Source organism: Arachis duranensis, chromosome 9 (genome assembly GCF_000817695.3).
Source record: "Arachis duranensis cultivar V14167 chromosome 9, aradu.V14167.gnm2.J7QH, whole genome shotgun sequence".
NCBI lineage: Eukaryota > Viridiplantae > Streptophyta > Magnoliopsida > Fabales > Fabaceae > Arachis > Arachis duranensis.
In genome coordinates, this window is record NC_029780.3 from 118780003 (window position 1) to 118798131 (window position 18129).

At 34.5% G+C, this 18129-nt stretch overlaps 3 protein-coding genes across 3 annotated transcripts in view; 2 read left to right on the top strand and 1 right to left on the bottom strand.

Moving 5' to 3' along the window:
- The window catches only part of LOC107467952 (ras-related protein RABF1), a gene marked incomplete at its 5' end in the record, with an annotated part of 5103 nt that extends 738 nt beyond the window's left edge, over positions 1-4365 (top strand). Inside the window, 6 exon segments of the mRNA XM_016087181.3 lie at positions 162-245; positions 441-535; positions 655-760; positions 989-1078; positions 1171-1257; positions 3957-4365. Of these exon segments, the coding sequence (XP_015942667.1) occupies positions 162-245; positions 441-535; positions 655-760; positions 989-1078; positions 1171-1257; positions 3957-3995 (501 nt within the window). The 3' untranslated portion in view covers positions 3996-4365.
- A 2133-nt stretch (positions 4366-6498) lies between these two features.
- On the top strand, positions 6499-10206 carry LOC107467951 (U-box domain-containing protein 14). Its single transcript, XM_016087180.3, has 4 exons — positions 6499-7168; positions 8038-8154; positions 8340-8753; positions 8846-10206. The coding sequence occupies exons 1-4, from the start codon at positions 6875-6877 to the stop codon at positions 9926-9928; spliced, it is 1908 nt and encodes a 635-aa protein (XP_015942666.1). The 5' UTR covers positions 6499-6874; the 3' UTR covers positions 9929-10206.
- Positions 10207-10664: 458 nt separating this feature from the next.
- On the bottom strand, positions 10665-17787 carry LOC107467953 (vacuolar protein-sorting-associated protein 33 homolog). Its single transcript, XM_016087182.3, has 22 exons — positions 17534-17787; positions 17426-17465; positions 17222-17302; positions 16839-17033; positions 16647-16757; positions 16416-16481; positions 16117-16224; positions 15902-15946; positions 15764-15820; positions 15301-15395; positions 15069-15120; positions 14871-14927; positions 14488-14550; positions 14294-14400; positions 13997-14119; positions 13746-13827; positions 13553-13623; positions 12697-12777; positions 12222-12279; positions 11968-12029; positions 11486-11579; positions 10665-11156 (listed from the first exon to the last, which is right to left on the bottom strand). Exons 1-22 carry the CDS (start codon positions 17584-17586, stop codon positions 11067-11069), a joined length of 1791 nt encoding a protein of 596 aa, XP_015942668.1. The 5' UTR covers positions 17587-17787; the 3' UTR covers positions 10665-11066.
- Positions 17788-18129: the final 342 nt, after the last annotated feature.

Genomic DNA, 18129 nt, shown 5'->3' on the forward strand with positions numbered 1-18129 from the left:
TTAAGTTTGGAATTTTTTTATTTCCTGGATTTTGTTTACGTTGTGATCAATTATTTAGCTAAACTTAATTTTAATGATCCTATTAATTGTTAAACCTCCGTTATTTTGTTGTTCAATTTTACAAGGCCCAATAACTAACCTTCAAATGTTGTTGAACACAGCTTGTTCTCTTAGGTGATTCTGGCGTCGGTAAAAGCTGTATTGTTCTAAGGTTTGTCCGTGGTCAATTCGATCCAACATCCAAGGTACCAATATTGCTTCCATTACTTCTCTCCAAAACACTTAAATAAATTTTCCTAATAAATCTGAGGTAAACGTGTTTATATGGTGTTTGGTCATGCTAAATGCAGCTAAGCTATGCACATTGTCTTTTAGATAGATATGTTATGAAAATTACTCGATTATAGGATTCTTATCTCCTTTAGACTTTGTAATATAAGGTAACTGTTGGAGCATCTTTTTTGTCGCAAACGATAGCACTGCAAGACTCTACAACAGTTAAGTTTGAAATATGGGATACTGCTGGTCAAGAGAGGTAAATCCCTTTTTCTTTCCAGATTACACAGTATATTATACAGACAATTTGGAGAACTCAGCTAATGTTATGTTTCTCATCCGGAAATAAAATTTGACTGCTAATGAAATCTATTTCAGGTATGCTGCATTGGCACCCCTATATTATCGTGGTGCAGCGGTTGCAGTTATTGTCTATGATATTACAAGCCCGGAATCTTTCAGCAAAGCACAATACTGGGTTAAGGTAGTTTGGTAGTTATCACATGATTCTATATTGTAATTTCTTTTTTGGTTTAGTCATTAGGATGTGGGAATCAATGCGCAGTCCTCCTCCTTTGAACTAGCCCTTTGAGTTACGCTTACAATTCTAAGAATATCTTTATGTCTGTTACATTGATTAGATTGGAATAGCTTGAGTTTCTACATTTTCTGTCAATTTGTTTCAGGATCTAAAGTATTGTTAATTTTGTAGGAGCTACAAAAGCACGGAAGCCCTGAAATAGTTCTGGCATTGGTTGGTAATAAAGCTGATCTTCATGAGAAGCGAGAGGTAGCTGTTCAGGTATTGCAATACTCCTCAATATATTTCTATTTTTCATTAGAGACTCAAGTCTCTTGTTTTCTCATAGAGTATATTTCATTGTTTCTGTGAAGGATGGCATTGACTATGCAGAGAAGAATGGAATGTTCTTTATAGAGACATCTGCAAAGACAGCGGACAACATAAATGAACTCTTTGAGGTACTTTGATGTTTTTCCCCCCTTCCAATTTATTAATTTTCAAATTAATCATGGCTTCTTTTGATAAGGATAGGAATGGATGAACAATAGTGTAAATGTTCTAATTATTAGGATGTCCGTGATTGCATGTAACATTCAGTAAGTTGTTGATTGTTTAGAATATGTATGATTGTTGTTTTATTCAAAGAGATTTAACTATTTAAGTATGGATGGGTTTAACACAGTTATGATCTATGAAAGGCACCCTATTGTCGTTTGGTCTATTTAGTTGATTCTACCAAGTGGGATAAGACTTCTTTGTTGTTGTAGTAGTAGCAGTAGTAGTAGTGACCATTTGGATGTAACTGGATTTCAGAATTTCCTGCAATTTGGGAATTTACATGTAAAATATGTATGGTTACAGTTTTATTTGGATGTAAATCCTTGAATATAAGGTGCAAAAATAAAAGGGTAATGCTTCAATACTGTTCATGCGAGATGAAGCTTAGTCTGTTTAGCAGTAAATTGTACACAGCAGGCCACAGGAAGTTTGAGTCAAAACATGCTCAAGTATTAAATCTTGTTGGAAATTTGGAATACTGTGTGATATTGACTAGCAGGTATTTGAGATTTTCCCAAGGCTATGGTAGTAACTTTTCAGTCTTTACTTTGATCTATGGTCTCCTAGGACATTATTGATCATGCTAGTAGCAAGCTTCCCCACCATGCTCTTCCAGCCTGAAGGTAGCTGTACCAAAATGATATATATATATATATATATTGCACAAGCCAAAGATGATCTCAGGGGAAGGACTCCTGTCCCGTGAAACTTCCAAACTTGAATCTTTTCTCATGGTGGTGATGTCAGTCAATAACACCAACTTTAGCCAATAGAAAAAGTTTTAGAGCAGACCAAGTGAATTAAAGTGGCCTAGATCTGGATCACATTTTAATGCCATCTAGGATTGCTGCTTCTAGAGGAGTTGAACAAACATGGTGGCATGCACAAACTGCTAGGTAGAGCCTCCTCTGCCTGGAAAACTGCAAAGCCTCTCAAGAATTACTACTGACCTTCTCATAAGGCACTGAGGATACTAAATAAAGATAATAGACAGTAGCTATGATTGACCTGCTATCCCTTTGCACATGATCTGATTGATGGTGTTACTTTTAGCTGATATACAATGGGATTGACATGTGTTGTCAGTTTTCATTTTTGTTTTCTGCTGCGAGGATGTTTTACACTCTTTTGTATTACCTTTTATATGTTATGTACCAAGCCAATTAGAAATTAGAGACCTAACTGTAATTGAGTGAAATATGGGCTAGGGTGGGTTTTGTAACTAACTTGCAAGTGAGTGAGGGACAGTGAGCATTTTGTTATGAGAGAGAGGTGGGAACTATAAACCGTGTGGGAAGTAGTGAGAGGGCATGGGAATAGATGGAGAAAGATGGGATCAGACGCTAGGAGAGAATCAGGTCTACCTGATACTTTTGTGATACCTTCCTTTTACTAAATAATAATAACGAATACTGGGAAATTGGGTGATATCTCACTGATATCACTCCCTCTCCCATGCCCTTTTATTACTCTTTCATTCTTCTATTTACTCTAGATGCCAGGTTCTTACATTATACTTATTTAATTAAAAAATTATTACCGTGCCTACTTTTTTCTGACCTATATCATCCTTAAGGCCCCATTTGGTAATCATACTAAGACCCAAAATACAGCTTGTTGAGACAGTAGAGACAGAAGTCTGTTCCCACATGTTGGGTGAACAAAAATTACAAAGTTCATCTGTTCCAGGACGGAAATGTGCCTATCTCCTTATCTATCTCCTCCAACCAGCTTGCATCCTGGAATATCTTTGTAATTTTGTCTAGTCTTCAAACGCAGCCTAAAAATTTGTTGGGAGGGAACTCAGAGTTAGTGATTGCTGCCTTTATTCCGGTAATATAATGACATCGTTTGATCCATGTAGTTGATCCCACCTAGTGGGATAAGGCTTTGTTGTTGTTGCTGTATAACATTGGTTAGATATTATTTGATTAAGTCATTCAAGCATATCATGAATGTAGCCAACAATGTGAAGTCCAATATGCAATAGATCTTGAATATTTGATTCGATGGTCTCTGGTTCTCCGGTTACCAGTGTATGGGGAAGGGGACAATACCCTAAAGTTTAGGCGAAGTAACCTGGCCAAGATTAAATCCTAGGTTCAAGTAGTCTCCTTAGAGACCTGGATAAATGCACTCAAGATCTTTCATCTTCACCATTCAAAATATGCATTAGATGTCATTGCTTTTGACTCTTAGGGTATGTTTGGTTGGGAGGTAAAATTGTAAGAAAAGTTTTTAAGGATAAGCTCCATGCGAAGCCTATACTCGAGTTTTGACCTTAAAGAATCGTATTAGTATACCGGTTAAAATCCTACCTGCACATGCAATTCTAATAATTTTTCAATTGGTAATACTTGAATGAAGTTTTCACCTTCTGATCTGGCTGTCCTTTTCTCCTCCTCTCTACTTCTCATGTTTGTAATCTTCATTTTCACATCTGTTATTATTTGATGCATCACTATGCATATCATGATGCTATATATCAATAGTTTCATTGGGAAAATCCTCTTTAAGTAAATGTGTATGGACATTCGTATTATGCTTAAAGATTGATCACTTGTTCTTTTTTTTTTTCCCCCTTTTCTTTATACCACAGGAAATTGCAAAAAGACTGCCTCGCCCTTCAGCTTCTTGATGTAAGCTATGACCAGGACTCTTATTCACAGAAAAATGTGCATTTTTCTTTGGATCCTTCAAAATTATAATGAATGAGGAAGGAATTTGATGTATATTGTGATCCCATATGCCTCTGGTTTTATTGATATGTAGTGTCATATAATATAACATCATGCCATAAAATCAAAATGATACATTAGGTGGTTGTAGAACGAGTCAAATGAATACTATGATGATTTACACAAGTCCTTGGTCTTTTTTTTTTTTTTGGATTGATATACCTTGTTTCTAATTCAGTTAAAGGATTTAGTCACAAGGTGCATTAGGTTGTTGCTGTTGTAGCAGACATGCTTTGTGAGATCAACAAAATCATGGTTAAATTGAACTTACTTGAATGCTCTTCTGTTTGTTGCACAAGTAATTCAAGTGTTTGACCTACTTTACTATTATTTTAGTATATTTTTAAATTAAATTATTAAATTATCTTCATCTAAAATTGCAATGAAGTGACAATGATCAAATAAAAGAGAATGAATGAAGTACTTGCAAGACTTGAAACGTTGAGGTAGGAAGCTCTAGACAAGCCAATTTATGTCAGAGAAATTCTTGGGGTAGTAATTTTTAGTATTTTTTGTCATTATTGATCAATGTTAATATTAAATTGTTTTTAATAAATAAATTTTATTGATTTATGTGTATAAATTTTAAAAAATATGGGTGTAAATTGTATTAATTTTTGTGTACAAAGCTTTTGTAAATATGGGTGTAAATTATTGTTAGTGAAGTGTTGGTAAAAAATGATAATATTTGTTAGTCATGTAAAAAATAGTTTATATTATTATTAAAAATTTGAAATGAAACTATTATGTATAAATCTATATATTTATGATTATTTATAGAAAGGCTAACGTTGCTTGACATGCTTTTTGCAATATTGGTGATTTGTTAGAAAAATTAAAGATATAAATAAAACTCTAATATCTGTAGAAAATATATTAATAATTTCTAATAAATTATAGATGGTGCCACCTACCCTTGTTCCTTGCATTTCTTTTACGCAACCAAGCTGGGTTGGAGAATAGGGTGACTAAGCAAATGACCTATGAATGAGGAAAATGTCAAACGAAAATTGACAATTTTCTGAATTAGCTTTTTGTTTTTTTTGTTTTTTTTTATTTTTCTATTATTTTCTAATTTAAAAAAAAAAATCAAAATTGGTTGTGGAAGTGAATGGCCGAACTACACATAGCTGATTGCTTCATGCCATGTCGGCGTTTACATGATATTTGCTGCGAAATTTCATTATTATTATTATTATTATTATTATTATTAATAAAGTAATTTATGTTTCAGAAATTATTTTCTACTTAAAACAAGTATTAATATTATTTTTCAATTGAACAATTAACATGATATCATTTCTTGATTAGAATGGACAACTCACCTTAAAAGTTCCAAATATCAAAGATGAAGAATTTAATGTCTAAGTTGTTACCATGTGGGGAGATTTTAAAAGAGAAAAAATTTAGCGAGCTAACTATAATATATGTTAATTAAGTTAATTTTAATTTATTTTTATTTTTATTTTTAATTTTAAAAGTTAAAAAATTAAGAGGATAGATTTTTTATTTTTTTGTATGACAAATCTATTTTTTAATTAATTGGTTTGAATTGGTTGCACTTTTAATTAGTTTTTTAGCGAAATTCTTTCTAATAATATATATAATTATAAATTTATCTTGTTATTTTGGTTATGTATAAAATTCCCTTTATTTTGACGACCTTTTACATAAGGCATATCGATTTTATATTATTCAAATTAAAAAGATTTATCAGCTATAAAAAGTAAAAAAATAAATTATGTAACATATTAGAATTATTACCTTGGTTATCTTTATTAGGGTTGTTTGTAGTGCAGTTTGAAACGTTTTTGAGTTAAAAATTTATCAGATTCACACATTGATTTTATTTGCAGTGCGATTTGGATTAAATGATTTCGTTTAGAGAATTCAATCCAATTTCAAATAATTTGGATTTGATTGAATTTACAGTTTTATAAATTAAAAAAAATTACATAACAAGTTTTAATAATATTTTTAAAACCAATAATAAGATAATGAAATGTTAATAAATTATAGGTCAAATAATATAATTTTTCTATACTCATTTAGAAGTTGCGAATTTAAATTTTTCTATCTTTAGTTAAAAAAAATAATAATATTATAGTGCGTTATGAAGTTTAAAATAAATTGAATCAATTTTAAAAAATAAATTTAAAATTCAATTAAGTCCATATAATTTGTCAAAATAAAATCTAATTAAATTTAAATTAGTGGGACTTTAATTGATTTTGGATCTAAGCGAGCAGTCTATTTGAATCCGATTAAAATTTAAACATCCCTTACTATCTAATTATCTATGATCTTCTTAACTCGTCGCACCAACGACTTTTTCCAAAGAGCAATAAAGACACAAAGTCCACGACTTCGTTCAAATAATTTTCAATCCAATTTTATCCATTTTTCCCCGTTTTCTGTTAAATAGATTATAGAATATACTTTCAATAGTCACAGACTCGCACCCATTTTTCCAATTCCATCTAAATCTTCTCACTTTTCCAATTCAATTACGAAATTCTCTGCTCTCTTTCCTCCAAAAATTCCTACCTTTATCGAAGTTTCAACTTTCATCACAACAAAGCTTCTTCTTCTTTGAATCAATAATTCACATCATCCATGGTGAATTCAGCTTTCAACTTTCTATACCCTTGATGATTGATTTCCACAGTTCCTTCATCTGGGTATCCTCAATTACCTCGAATCTTGAAGCACCCTTCGGTTTTGTGGTCAAAGTTTGTGGCTTTGACATTTTCTCTTCTTCCAGCGGTGCCATAAAAAAATGGGTGGTGGGAGTGAGAAGAACTCCAAGGCCATGATGGTTGTGGCGCGTTTGGCTGAGTCCATAAAGGAGGTTTCAGGGCTTCCAGAGTGCAACAACGTTTGCAAGAGGATTTATGGGAATCTGGTTAGGAGGGTGAAGCTTTTGAGCCCTCTCTTTGAAGAATTGAAGGACAGTGATGATGAGTCCCTCCTCAGTGATGAACAAGTTGCAGCTTTTGAGTGTCTCAACGTTGCATTGGATTCAGCTAAGACTCTTCTTAACTCTGTGAACCATGGGAGTAAGCTTTATCAGGTAGGTTATGTACTTATGTATGTATCTATGTATGTATGTATGTATGTGATGTGTGGATTCAGCTTCTTGTGAAGATCTGCCTATATAGGAAAGTTGAATTTAATTCTTCGCGGACAACCCCAATTTTGGTTTAATAGTACATCCCAATAGGGGGCGACCATACTTGTTTAATTTATCTCTTTCAACTTTGATGCCATGAGGCGGACCTTGGAAAGTTTTAATATAAGAGATAGGGATTCGCAAATCTTCCAGACGTAGGGCGCGAAGGGCCTTGAACCCAAATACATTACCTACAATGGAAGTAAACATGTTAGTAACAGAACCTTCCTCAAAAAGGTCTAAAGGATAAGCTACATAGGCAATATATTGATTTTCTTCGCCAGCAACCGGCTCGATGTTGTAGCATCATGTGGTGTTGGTGTTTTGGCAATAGGATTATGACTCATGAGCTACCTCGGATTTGTAGGTCATTTCGTTTTCTTGATGTGGGAGAAAATTATCATAGTGATGTTTTCATTGATGTGAGATTGTGAGATGCCAATGTTTTGTTTATGTAGGTCTGCTAGAAAATTTGACTACATGTCATTTATATGAATTTGAGCAGTCCTTCCCCCCTTGAGTTCGAGTTTGCGGTCGAATTAGTGCCATTCAGTTGTGGAAGCTTCCTACTTTTTGAGATGTTTACATTGCACTAACTCACTGTTTTGGATTTCATTGTGAATGTTTTATTCCACTGATGTTAGAGTAAGGATGGATAACTTGTGAAGATGCCCTATGCTTTCGTATGAATTGGTTTTGCTTATCTGAACATATTAGTTGATCCAACCTGTTCTGTTAAATTATTATCCGACTAATGCTTAAATTCACAGGCTTTGCAGAGGAATGATACAATAGCTAAGTTCCAACAAATAACTGAAAAAATTGAAGAGGCATTATGTGGAATTTCCTACGACAAACTTGAGATATCGGAGGAAGTTCAGGAACAGGTAATCAACAATACCATACAAAAATCTCTGGCGATTCAGACTTTTTCCTCCCTCTCATTTTTACCAATTCCTGTGGTTTAAACTTTTGGGAATGATATTCTTGGAAAAGACAAGGGGCGGCATTGGTTGGTAGTTAGTTATGTCCTATGTTTTTTATGGTTGTTTTATTCTTTTTTTTTTTTCAGATTGAACTGGTGCATGCTCAATTCAAAAGAGCCAAAAATCCTACAGAATTTGCTGATTTACAACTAGATTTGGATATGGAAGTAGCACAGAAAGAAAAAGACCCTGATCCTGCTGTCCTCAAAAGACTTTCCGACAAGTTGCATTTGAGGACTATAAATGATCTGAAGAAAGAGTCTGCTGAGTTACACGAATTGGTTATCACAAGTGGTGGGGAACCAGGAGAATATTTTGAGACAATAACATCCCTTCTTAGGAAACTGAAGGACTGCGTGTTAACCGAAAATCCTGAGGTTGATAACAATGATGATGGAAAAGTGCCAATTAAGCACAGGTCTCCGGTAATCCCAGATGATTTTCGATGTCCTATATCTCTTGAACTGATGAAAGATCCTGTAATTGTCTCTACTGGTCAGGTATAGCGATTGTTTATAGTATATAGCGGCTGTGATGCTCTGCTAAAGGTACCACTTACGGTTATTCATGAAATTTTCCCTTTCTTTTGTAGACATATGAAAGATCATGCATTCAGAAATGGCTTGATGCTGGTCACAAAACCTGCCCCAAGACGCAGCAGACACTTTTGCATACTGCCCTTACCCCTAACTATGTTTTGAAGAGTTTGATCGCTTTATGGTGCGAAAGCAATGGTGTTGAGCTACCGAAGAAGCAGGGGAGCTGTAGAGCAAAGAAATCCGGAAGCAATCATTCGGATTGTGACAGAACTGCTATTAACACATTATTGGATAAACTAGCAAACGGTGATATGGAGCAGCAGAGAGCAGCTGCTGGTGAACTCCGGTTGCTGGCTAAAAGGAATGCAGATAACCGAGTGTGTATTGCCGAGGCAGGAGCAATACCACTTCTTGTGGAATTGTTGTCTTCTTCGGATCCTCGAACGCAGGAGCATGCTGTTACAGCACTTCTTAATCTTTCAATCAATGAGAGCAACAAAGGAACTATAGTAAATGCAGGAGCTATACCGGATATCGTAGATGTACTGAAAAGTGGCAGCATGGAGGCTAGAGAAAACGCAGCTGCAACACTCTTTAGCTTATCCGTTCTAGATGAGAACAAGGTTGCAATAGGAGCAGCTGGAGCTATCCCAGTTCTTATAAAGTTACTTTGCGAAGGTACTCCGAGAGGTAAGAAGGATGCGGCTACTGCGATCTTTAATCTTTCCATCTATCAAGGAAACAAAGCAAGAGCCATCAAAGCCGGTATAGTAGCCCCATTAATGCGATTTTTGAAGGATGCCGGGGGTGGTATGGTAGACGAAGCACTAGCTATAATGGCAATCCTTGCAAGCCACCATGAAGGAAGGATAGCAATCGGTCAGGCTGAGCCAATCCCTATTCTAGTGGAGGTTATACGAACCGGGTCTCCACGCAACAGGGAGAATGCCGTGGCCGTATTGTGGTCGCTTTGCACGGGAGATCTAATGCAATTGAAACTAGCAAAGGAACTTGGCGCAGAAGAAGTGTTACACGAATTATCTGAAAATGGCACAGATAGAGCCAAGAGAAAAGCAGGAAGCATATTAGAAGTCTTACAGCGGATTGAAGGGGATCAGAATGTGCAAAGTTCTTAGCCTAATGACAATGTAACTTCATTATTTAGCTCATAGATGCTTAGATGATATTGTATTGTAAGCCATGTCCACCTGGTATAATGGTGTATTATTCTCCATTGTTTTTCCTTCACTTTGATTTCTGTTGCATTGTTGATAGAGTTGAGCATGCAAAATGCGCAGGAACTTTGTATTATGTTGTGGTTGTACTTTTCTGTAAAGAGAAATGTTGTAAAATTAGCTATAAAAGATGTTTGTATAAGATTTCTAAATTCAAAATCACGTTTATATCTATTAAATGATGATTCTTGAATATTTGCAAATTACTGTATTCGACTATTTGTTTAAAAATGACCAACTAGAAACATATAAGAAAAGTAATAAATAAATTTGATAATGACTAAAATTACATGAGTGAATATAAATATTCGGAATAAATAGTTATTTTGAAATACCAGTTTTTTATTTTCTGTATTTTTTGGTTCTTTAGACAAATATTTTGACAAGCAAGTACAAAATATATCATTACGAATGTTTAAACTAAGATGTTTACTATAAAGATATACCATAACACTTACACGTTGTAGGTGCCACAATAGCGTGGCAAATGATGGAACAAAAATGATTAAACATCAGGAAGGGAGTGTTTTGGAAATGTTAAATGATAACATCCTAGAAAGCAGCAAGTGTAAATGCAAGTAAAGCCAGCCACCAAGTGTGCACTCCAATTCATTAACGAACTTCGGATTAAAATCTTGTAATCATTGCTAATGGTTGGGTCTCTTTTTTTAACTTTTTTTAATACAAATTAAGGTTCCTTGTCAAATGTAGTTCAATTAACAATTCATCACACTTTACTATCTCTAGAAATCTTAAGCCATGGAAGAGACACCAAGATTCTATTAAAGAACCAGATAAAAGTAAGCAAATATACGATAGTAGAACTAAATAAAAACAACTCTCATATTCCAGGCCTCACTTATTTTACAACATCAATAAACATCGGTTAAGCATCACTCTAGAAGAACTCGATTAGGCTGCATATAGCTTTCATTTGGCATCATCAAACATAAACTCACCTCCCTAAGCCGGGAAAGAGAATTTAGTTTATAAAAAATAAAAGTTAAAAAAATGAAAAAAAAAGAACTGCAATGATTGATCAACCTAGCTTCTCCATAAATGTCTCGACCAAAGTTTGTCCATCGACTATTTTTGTCGCTGCAATGATTAAATCATATGCCATGCCTTCCTGCAAAATCAACATTATAAAGAAGTGTTGGATGCGGCGATTTATGTATCTCTATCTAATAGTTTAACCTTTTGAAACAAGCGATTTCATGACAAGAAGAGATTCACACCTAATGTGACACTATACACCATTCTAGAAAGATAATGCCTTTAGTACACATCATCAAAAAGATAAGACATGATAAGCCACAAATTTACTAAGCAAATACGTCCATTCACCTGCTACATTATGGATCAATAGCCAAGTTTACAAAACCAGGAATTAAATAGTAGGAAGAATGTATGGTTAGCATGTTAAAAGCAATTTGAAAAAGGAAACGATTGCCACACCTGAGAACAGAGAAACCGAAGAGCAGAAATCTCTGCAAAGGTAACGCCTCCAACAAAGACAACAAGCACCAGGGCACGCCTCCCATCAGGTACTCTGAAATATGTAACGGGTCAGAAGGGGGAAAAAACGTTATCAAAGAAGTTATAAAACGTCTTCTTTTAAGACTAAAATCTTTTGCAATTTCTGAAACTCCTATTTCAAATGTGAACCACCAAGTTCCAACTGCTATCTCTTTCAGTAAACTAAAAACAAAGGAAATGGCAGAAAAGCGATTGAATTCTTTCTTGCATTTAGGGTTTATTTTCCCAGGTAGTAAAGCTCAACTCTGCTGCTAAGTGATACCCTTAACAAATAAATTGTGGATGAATAAAAGATAGGATCCATCTGAACTTTATTAGTTATATTATTATTGCTAAATGTTTTAGCAGTGTCAAATCAATGCACAAGCATTGCATTTATGGAGATTGATGTAAACCCATACTTGGCTATGCCGGTTGAAACCCCTGATAAAGAGTCAAATGATGGGCTATTTGAGAATGCACCCTGTAAAAGCAACCAAGCAAGCCAAACTTTAAGTATAAATAGAAAAAGAGGTTAAGGTAAGTGGAATATACAAGTGATGTGACTAATATGAACAGGATAAGTGCAATATTGCTGGAACAGTTATAAGATTTTCAGCTGGCCAATTATAGCATGCACCGATATTATGATTTAGACAACTTAGCAAGTACTAACCCTCTTTGTTTCCAGGTGAGGTCCAGGTAGCAGCTTCAAAATTTCTTCAACAGGACGCCTGAGAGACCAATTATCACATTTAATATTGCATGAGTTGCTTTAAAACTAAGCTCACAATCAAATTATCTTTTTGAATAAATGTATTGTGTTTAAATGAAAAACTGGAACTAAAGGCTAAGATAATTTGATTAGCATGGAAATCGTTGTTTATAATAATACAATATAGTCTTCCAATTTGAAATGAGTTAAGAAACTGAACAATATTGGAATTCATCCTCAACAGAGAGCACAACTATAAAGTAATATGTACTAATAATAACAATAACATCATTGGAACCTTGCTTATAAATGAAACTTGCAGCTCTATAAACTTTTGTCTTTAAATTTTATATATGATCATGTTAGATAAATAATTAATTTCCATGCTCAATAGTAGCTATGAAGAAGGCCTTTAGTATTGAAGTTTCAAACTTACCATCCAGATCGAATGGCATGCTGGATCAGCCGAATGCTAAGTGGTGCATATCCAGAGAAGACATAAGAGATATCATTGGGGCTGTAATGGGAGGGAAATCACTTAAAAATTAGTAGGGATACAAGAGTGCAACAAATAGATAATTGCAAAACAGCATTTTATCAATAAAGTAATGATGATGTAAATGAATCCCATGAAAGATTTTGCAAGAAATACCATGTACTATATACACTAAGACAAATTGAGACATTAACACCATCAGTAATTGCTACTGAAAAGTGAATATAACAGAGGAATACTTGTGGTGCAGCCACAAAAGATGAGCAATTAAAAATAAGTAGTAATAAATAAATAAATAATAATTAAATTAAAAAAAGAGCGCGTACTACTGGGAACATCAATGTTGCAACAATTAATCTTTAATGAGGTGATAGTGAGATGCTTATTTCAGTATCTATTACCATTTCATCATGTCTAACAACCGCCCTACCCCAAATCCCACCGCGAAAAGAAATTTAGTTGTGTTGTATACATACTCATTAACACATTTCTAAAGAAGAATCCATAACTTTCTAATCTGTGGCTGTATAACTTAAACAAAAGAGATTAATTTTGAAATACTATTGGTGTCAAATGTTTTGCATTGCCAATCAAAACCACATCTCATTATATGCATGACTTGAGGGGTAGTTATTGTAAAGTCAAAACAACTTGCAAGACAATTACTTCTGGGACAATTGTTGCAAGAGTCAAAATGCTTCTAGCACTTTTACACTAAAATGCATCAACCTCCTAATCAAAATTGGAAAAACACAATAAAGGTGTCCAAGCATCACATTATCTAGAAGAAAATTACTTGGCTGTATCAGTGTCTTCAACCACAAGCTGCAGAGCACGTTTTATGGTAAGCCAGTTGCTCCTTGACTCCTAAGAGGATCAAATGCAAAATGAGCATTAGTTAAAAATATGTCCACAAATATAATAAAAAAAAATTTTAAAAATCCCAGAGACCCATTTGAGCTTGCAAGTAAACAACTAGTTCATGATACCTGCTTTTTAAAGAGCCCAGCTTTCTCTAAATTATTTAGGGTTGTTATGTGCTCAGATCCATAGCTATGTAGTAGTTCTCTCCTAAAAATGGAAGTTACAAACATATGGGACAACAATGAGTACCACAAAATAAGATCTCTTGGTATAATGCAGAGAAGCAAGAATGGAGAAATATTATAAGTAACCTAGTTTCTATAGAGTAAGAAAAGGAAAGTAAAAGAAGAAAAGATCCATGGTCATTCAAGCTTGCCTTAAGTAGTCGAAATGCTTCTTTGGCAACCCAGAATTAGTAACGGAAAATAGGATTAGAAGGCGCAGGACTGTTGTCAAAGGCTCCTGCTTGTGGATCAACTCTTCAATATAGTCAAAGCATCTGCATAAATTAGCGACTAAAGTTTCACATCTTAAAAACATAAGTTATGTACAAGCAGAAATCTCTAAAGCACAATGCATCACCAGTTAGCAAACTCCAAACATTGACCAGATTAATTGACAATAAAATGCCATCCAAATACTTTAAGGACGTCTGCATGCAACATCAACTCACATGTCATAACTCTGAGACTCAACAATTGTATGTTCCATATCAAGCTGCCCCAGAAATGAAGGCTTTGATGTGAATGTTGTCAGATGCTGAGCGAGATTTATGTGTCTCTGGAAAAATAATTTCAAGCATATTATGTTTTGATAACTCTAAGAATCTAGTTAATGAAGTCAATGTCAAAATGAACAAGTTCTTACAGTGATTTCTGGCAATGAGTTCAGCTTTTTCACGAAGTCCTTCAACTCGGAAACTGATTGTGACTGGATATTATGGAAAGCAATATATTAGAATGTCTTTGGTCATCCATCTTAATATAAATAGTTAAAAAAACTTGTTTAGGCTTCTCAAAGTTTAAATACTTGAACATATGCAGTTAACTATTTTATTATTCTTAGGTTGCATTAATGAGCATGCATACAACTGTGACAGCTTGAAGGATTTTATCTCCAAGGTAAAGTATGCAATAGGATTCCAGTCGATTCGATAAATACTCACATAAAAATTTGGTTTTGAAACGGTTGTTTTTTTTTTTGCAAAATTAATTGGAAAAGCAGCATCCAAGTATAGGACATCAACTTACAGTAGTCGTCATCTCAGTGTAGTCTTGCTTCATGGATGTAGCTTTTTGACGCAAAATCTGCAATACTGCAGACAGCAACTAAGAAACTAGAACTACAAGGGAACCATAGATGGTCTATCTAAATAACCTTTTGTGAGAGAGAGAGAGAGAGAGAGAGAGAGAGAGAGAGAGATTAGTCAAGATAAATATAAAATCAACCTGGACAACAACTTCAAAGTTGAGATCCCGTATCTCCTTGAAGAGCTTGTCACTAACACCGGACAGGAAAGCAAATTTCAAGATATATAAAGAGAAAATAGTAAATAAAAGATAACAGGTATGATGCAAGTAAAGCATCTCAAACCTCATAGATAAGAGAGTTAACATCCATCAACATTGCATCATTAATAGAAGGTAGAAACTAAAAGAGGAAGTCAGAAAAGTAACCTACGTTGAATTAAGTGGAACTTTAGTTTTTTTCCCCTCTTGCTGAAGTCCCATAATAGATGCATCAAGCTCTATAGAACCATTCTTGATATTCAAAAACTGCATTATACAAATGCAATAAAATAGAAAAAAGGTAAGCCACATTTCAACTCTTTCCATATGCTGAAATTATATATTTCTGAAGACAAAATCATGGCACCAGAATAAGCCATGAAGGCTACATAACGCTCCAAAACTACTTATCCAAATAACTAAAGCAGGTATTGGAAAGTTTTGGTATTCATACTTACAATATTAAAATTCAGAAAGAAATGAAGGGAAGGAATATACTAAGCAGACCAAACTTGATTAGGAGATATTCTCATATTCTTAGGAGAAAAGACCGATCATCAAATAACAAGCAATAAAATATATTATGCAATATGTATCCTTTCATAAATATATAGGCTGTTTCTGCATTAACTTGCCTCATCAAGTAATCCTTCATATGTTAATTGAGAACACAAAGGAGTAACCATATCCACCTGCATTCATTGTGCACCCAATTTCAATGATAAGTTTTGAGGATGTCAATTGTATCCAGTAAATGGAACGGCAGGACATACCTCTCTATCTAAAAGGATTAGTGTGTTTATCTCTGGCATAACCATCTATATACAAATATCAAACAATCAGAGGACTGTACGGCATATTTAAATAAGCTTTGAAAACTCTCACTGTGTGTATGAGTTTTATTCTTTATGGGGTATCTTTTGGCTGTTTTACTGTTGCCAGTTATCTTGAAGAAAGAAAGGGAAAAAAAAGAGTAGAGCATGATTACGTCAGATGAGTTGACTGGTTCCTCAGCCTGCATCCGGTTTAGGATGTCTGCAACACGCACAGATGCTTTTCCTTTTGCCCTCAGATTTGGTATCACTCCAAAGGAAAACTGCAAAATAAAATAATAAAATACAACAACGAAACAATGTTAAGAAAGAGGACAAGCAGATCGATGATATTATATCAAAAAGGGAATTCTATTTGTATTTGATTATCTCATATCAGTTTGATGATAATTGTTCTGAGTCCAAAACTTCCGTGCTAACAAATTTGACAACATTATGTATTCAAAACTATAACCTCAAGTTTGTGAATTGCTTTTGCGATATGCCAAAGCGAGCTTGTATCACCATCAACTTGGCACTCCTACCATAGATGAGAAGGCAAACAAGGATAAGTAATTGTTCAAAGCAAATATTAAACGGAAGACAATTTCAAAGATGATAAATTATAACTCATAGGGACAACAATACCAAATTAACTCAATAAATATATCAGGAAGAGCAGAAATGGTAATATCCAACAACATACTTTGTAAGCAAGGTCAAGCTCAAATGATAGTACATCCTCATCCATTGGTACAATATACAAGGGATACTCCCCGATTGTAACCATGTTATGTAATTTCTCTTCCTCAAGAACCTGTTCACAAGAAAATATAATTATTTTGTATGGTAGGACAAGTATACTAGTACAACATACTCAAGTTAAGGGAAAACACACTTTCTCACAAACAACAGTGCGGCGGGGGACAAAATAAACATGATATTCTCTTTGTAGTCCTTTTGATTCGTCATGGTGAATATTAGAACATATATGTCGTATCAAATTAGGCTGAGATCGCACGAGGTAGACCACTTTGGTGCAGTCAGTTTGAATGTGGTCAGCCGAAAGATGCCGCAATTCAACTCCATGCTCCTATTTCACCGGTTCAACACAACCTCTCAGTATACAATAAAACTATCCAATCATCTAAACAACAAACTACTACTTATAAAAAAATTCCAACTATCTTCCATGGGCAAGAATGATTTTCTGAAATCTAATACAATAAATATGTTCCGTGTAAAACTTGAATAGAAGCAAAAGACAGAAAATTTAATTACCTTGAGTAACGATGTCTGTATGATGAGAGAGAGAGAGTCCCCTAGCTTCGGATCGATAACCAAACACTTCTTCCCTCGAATCTAAAACAAGAACGACCACAAGCAATTTACAAAGTCAATTTGTTTTTTGAGTGCCATCACAACGAATTGCACTCAAAACCAAAAAAGGACAAAAAAAATCGGTGGAAATTGAGAAACAGTTACGTTCTTGAGGATGTTGATGAGCTCCTTTTGGGATTGTTCCCTGAAATATAACCATATAAATTAAAAATTTAGAATTGTTATCAAATAATACTTTTAAAAGAGGTAGACCTGATTGAAATGAGATTGATGGGGGCATTGTCCAGGTTGGGAATCTGAGCCATTGCAATTGGAATGAAATAAGCGGTTCAAAGAGAGTTTCAATCGAAGCGCATCTTACGCTAACGTACACCCGCAGATCAATCACTGATAACACTACTCAACACTAAGCTACTTTAGCCTAAACTGCGAATCCTGTAATAAAATGTAACAACTTCACCAAAGCTACTTACTTCCGCCAACTCAACCTATAATATGGAGTACAGAAAAAAAAAATAAAAAATAAGAAGTGTATCCCCTTCAACTTTAATTTATGTGCTTTTAGACCTGATTTTTCTGAAATTACCATGGTCCACACGGGGATAAAAATGATCACAAACTCAAATCCTATGGAAGAAAAGATAAATACCTAGCTGAGAAGAGTTCAATTGAAAAGGAGAGAATGGCTCCTGCTGTTCAAGCTTGTTCGTAGGTAGGGAAACACGGTAGCCGATCAGCCTTCAAAGTGAGCGGTTGAGAGCAATCGCGATCTCACAGTCTGGGAGCTCTCTCCGGCGATGGTGGTGACTGAGATCAGCTTTTTTTTTTTTTTTTGGTATTCAACTGAC

Bases quoted from the DNA above. Each gene is read 5' to 3' on its own strand.
- LOC107467951 (XM_016087180.3), top strand. From the start codon at position 6,875: ATGGGTGGTGGGAGTGAGAAGAACTCCAAGGCCATGATGGTTGTGGCG. The intron at 8,155-8,339 runs GTAATCAACAAT...TTTTTTTTTCAG, and splicing joins CGGAGGAAGTTCAGGAACAG to ATTGAACTGGTGCATGCTCA. The intron at 8,754-8,845 runs GTATAGCGATTG...TTTCTTTTGTAG, and splicing joins TAATTGTCTCTACTGGTCAG to ACATATGAAAGATCATGCAT.
- LOC107467953 (XM_016087182.3), bottom strand. From the start codon at position 17,586: ATGGCTCAGATTCCCAACCTGGACAATGCCCCCATCAATCTCATTTCA. The intron at 17,303-17,425 runs GTAACTGTTTCT...TTCTTGTTTTAG, and splicing joins TCATCAACATCCTCAAGAAC to ATTCGAGGGAAGAAGTGTTT. The intron at 13,828-13,996 runs GCAAGCTTGAAT...TTCCATTTTTAG, and splicing joins AAGCATTTCGACTACTTAAG to GAGAGAACTACTACATAGCT.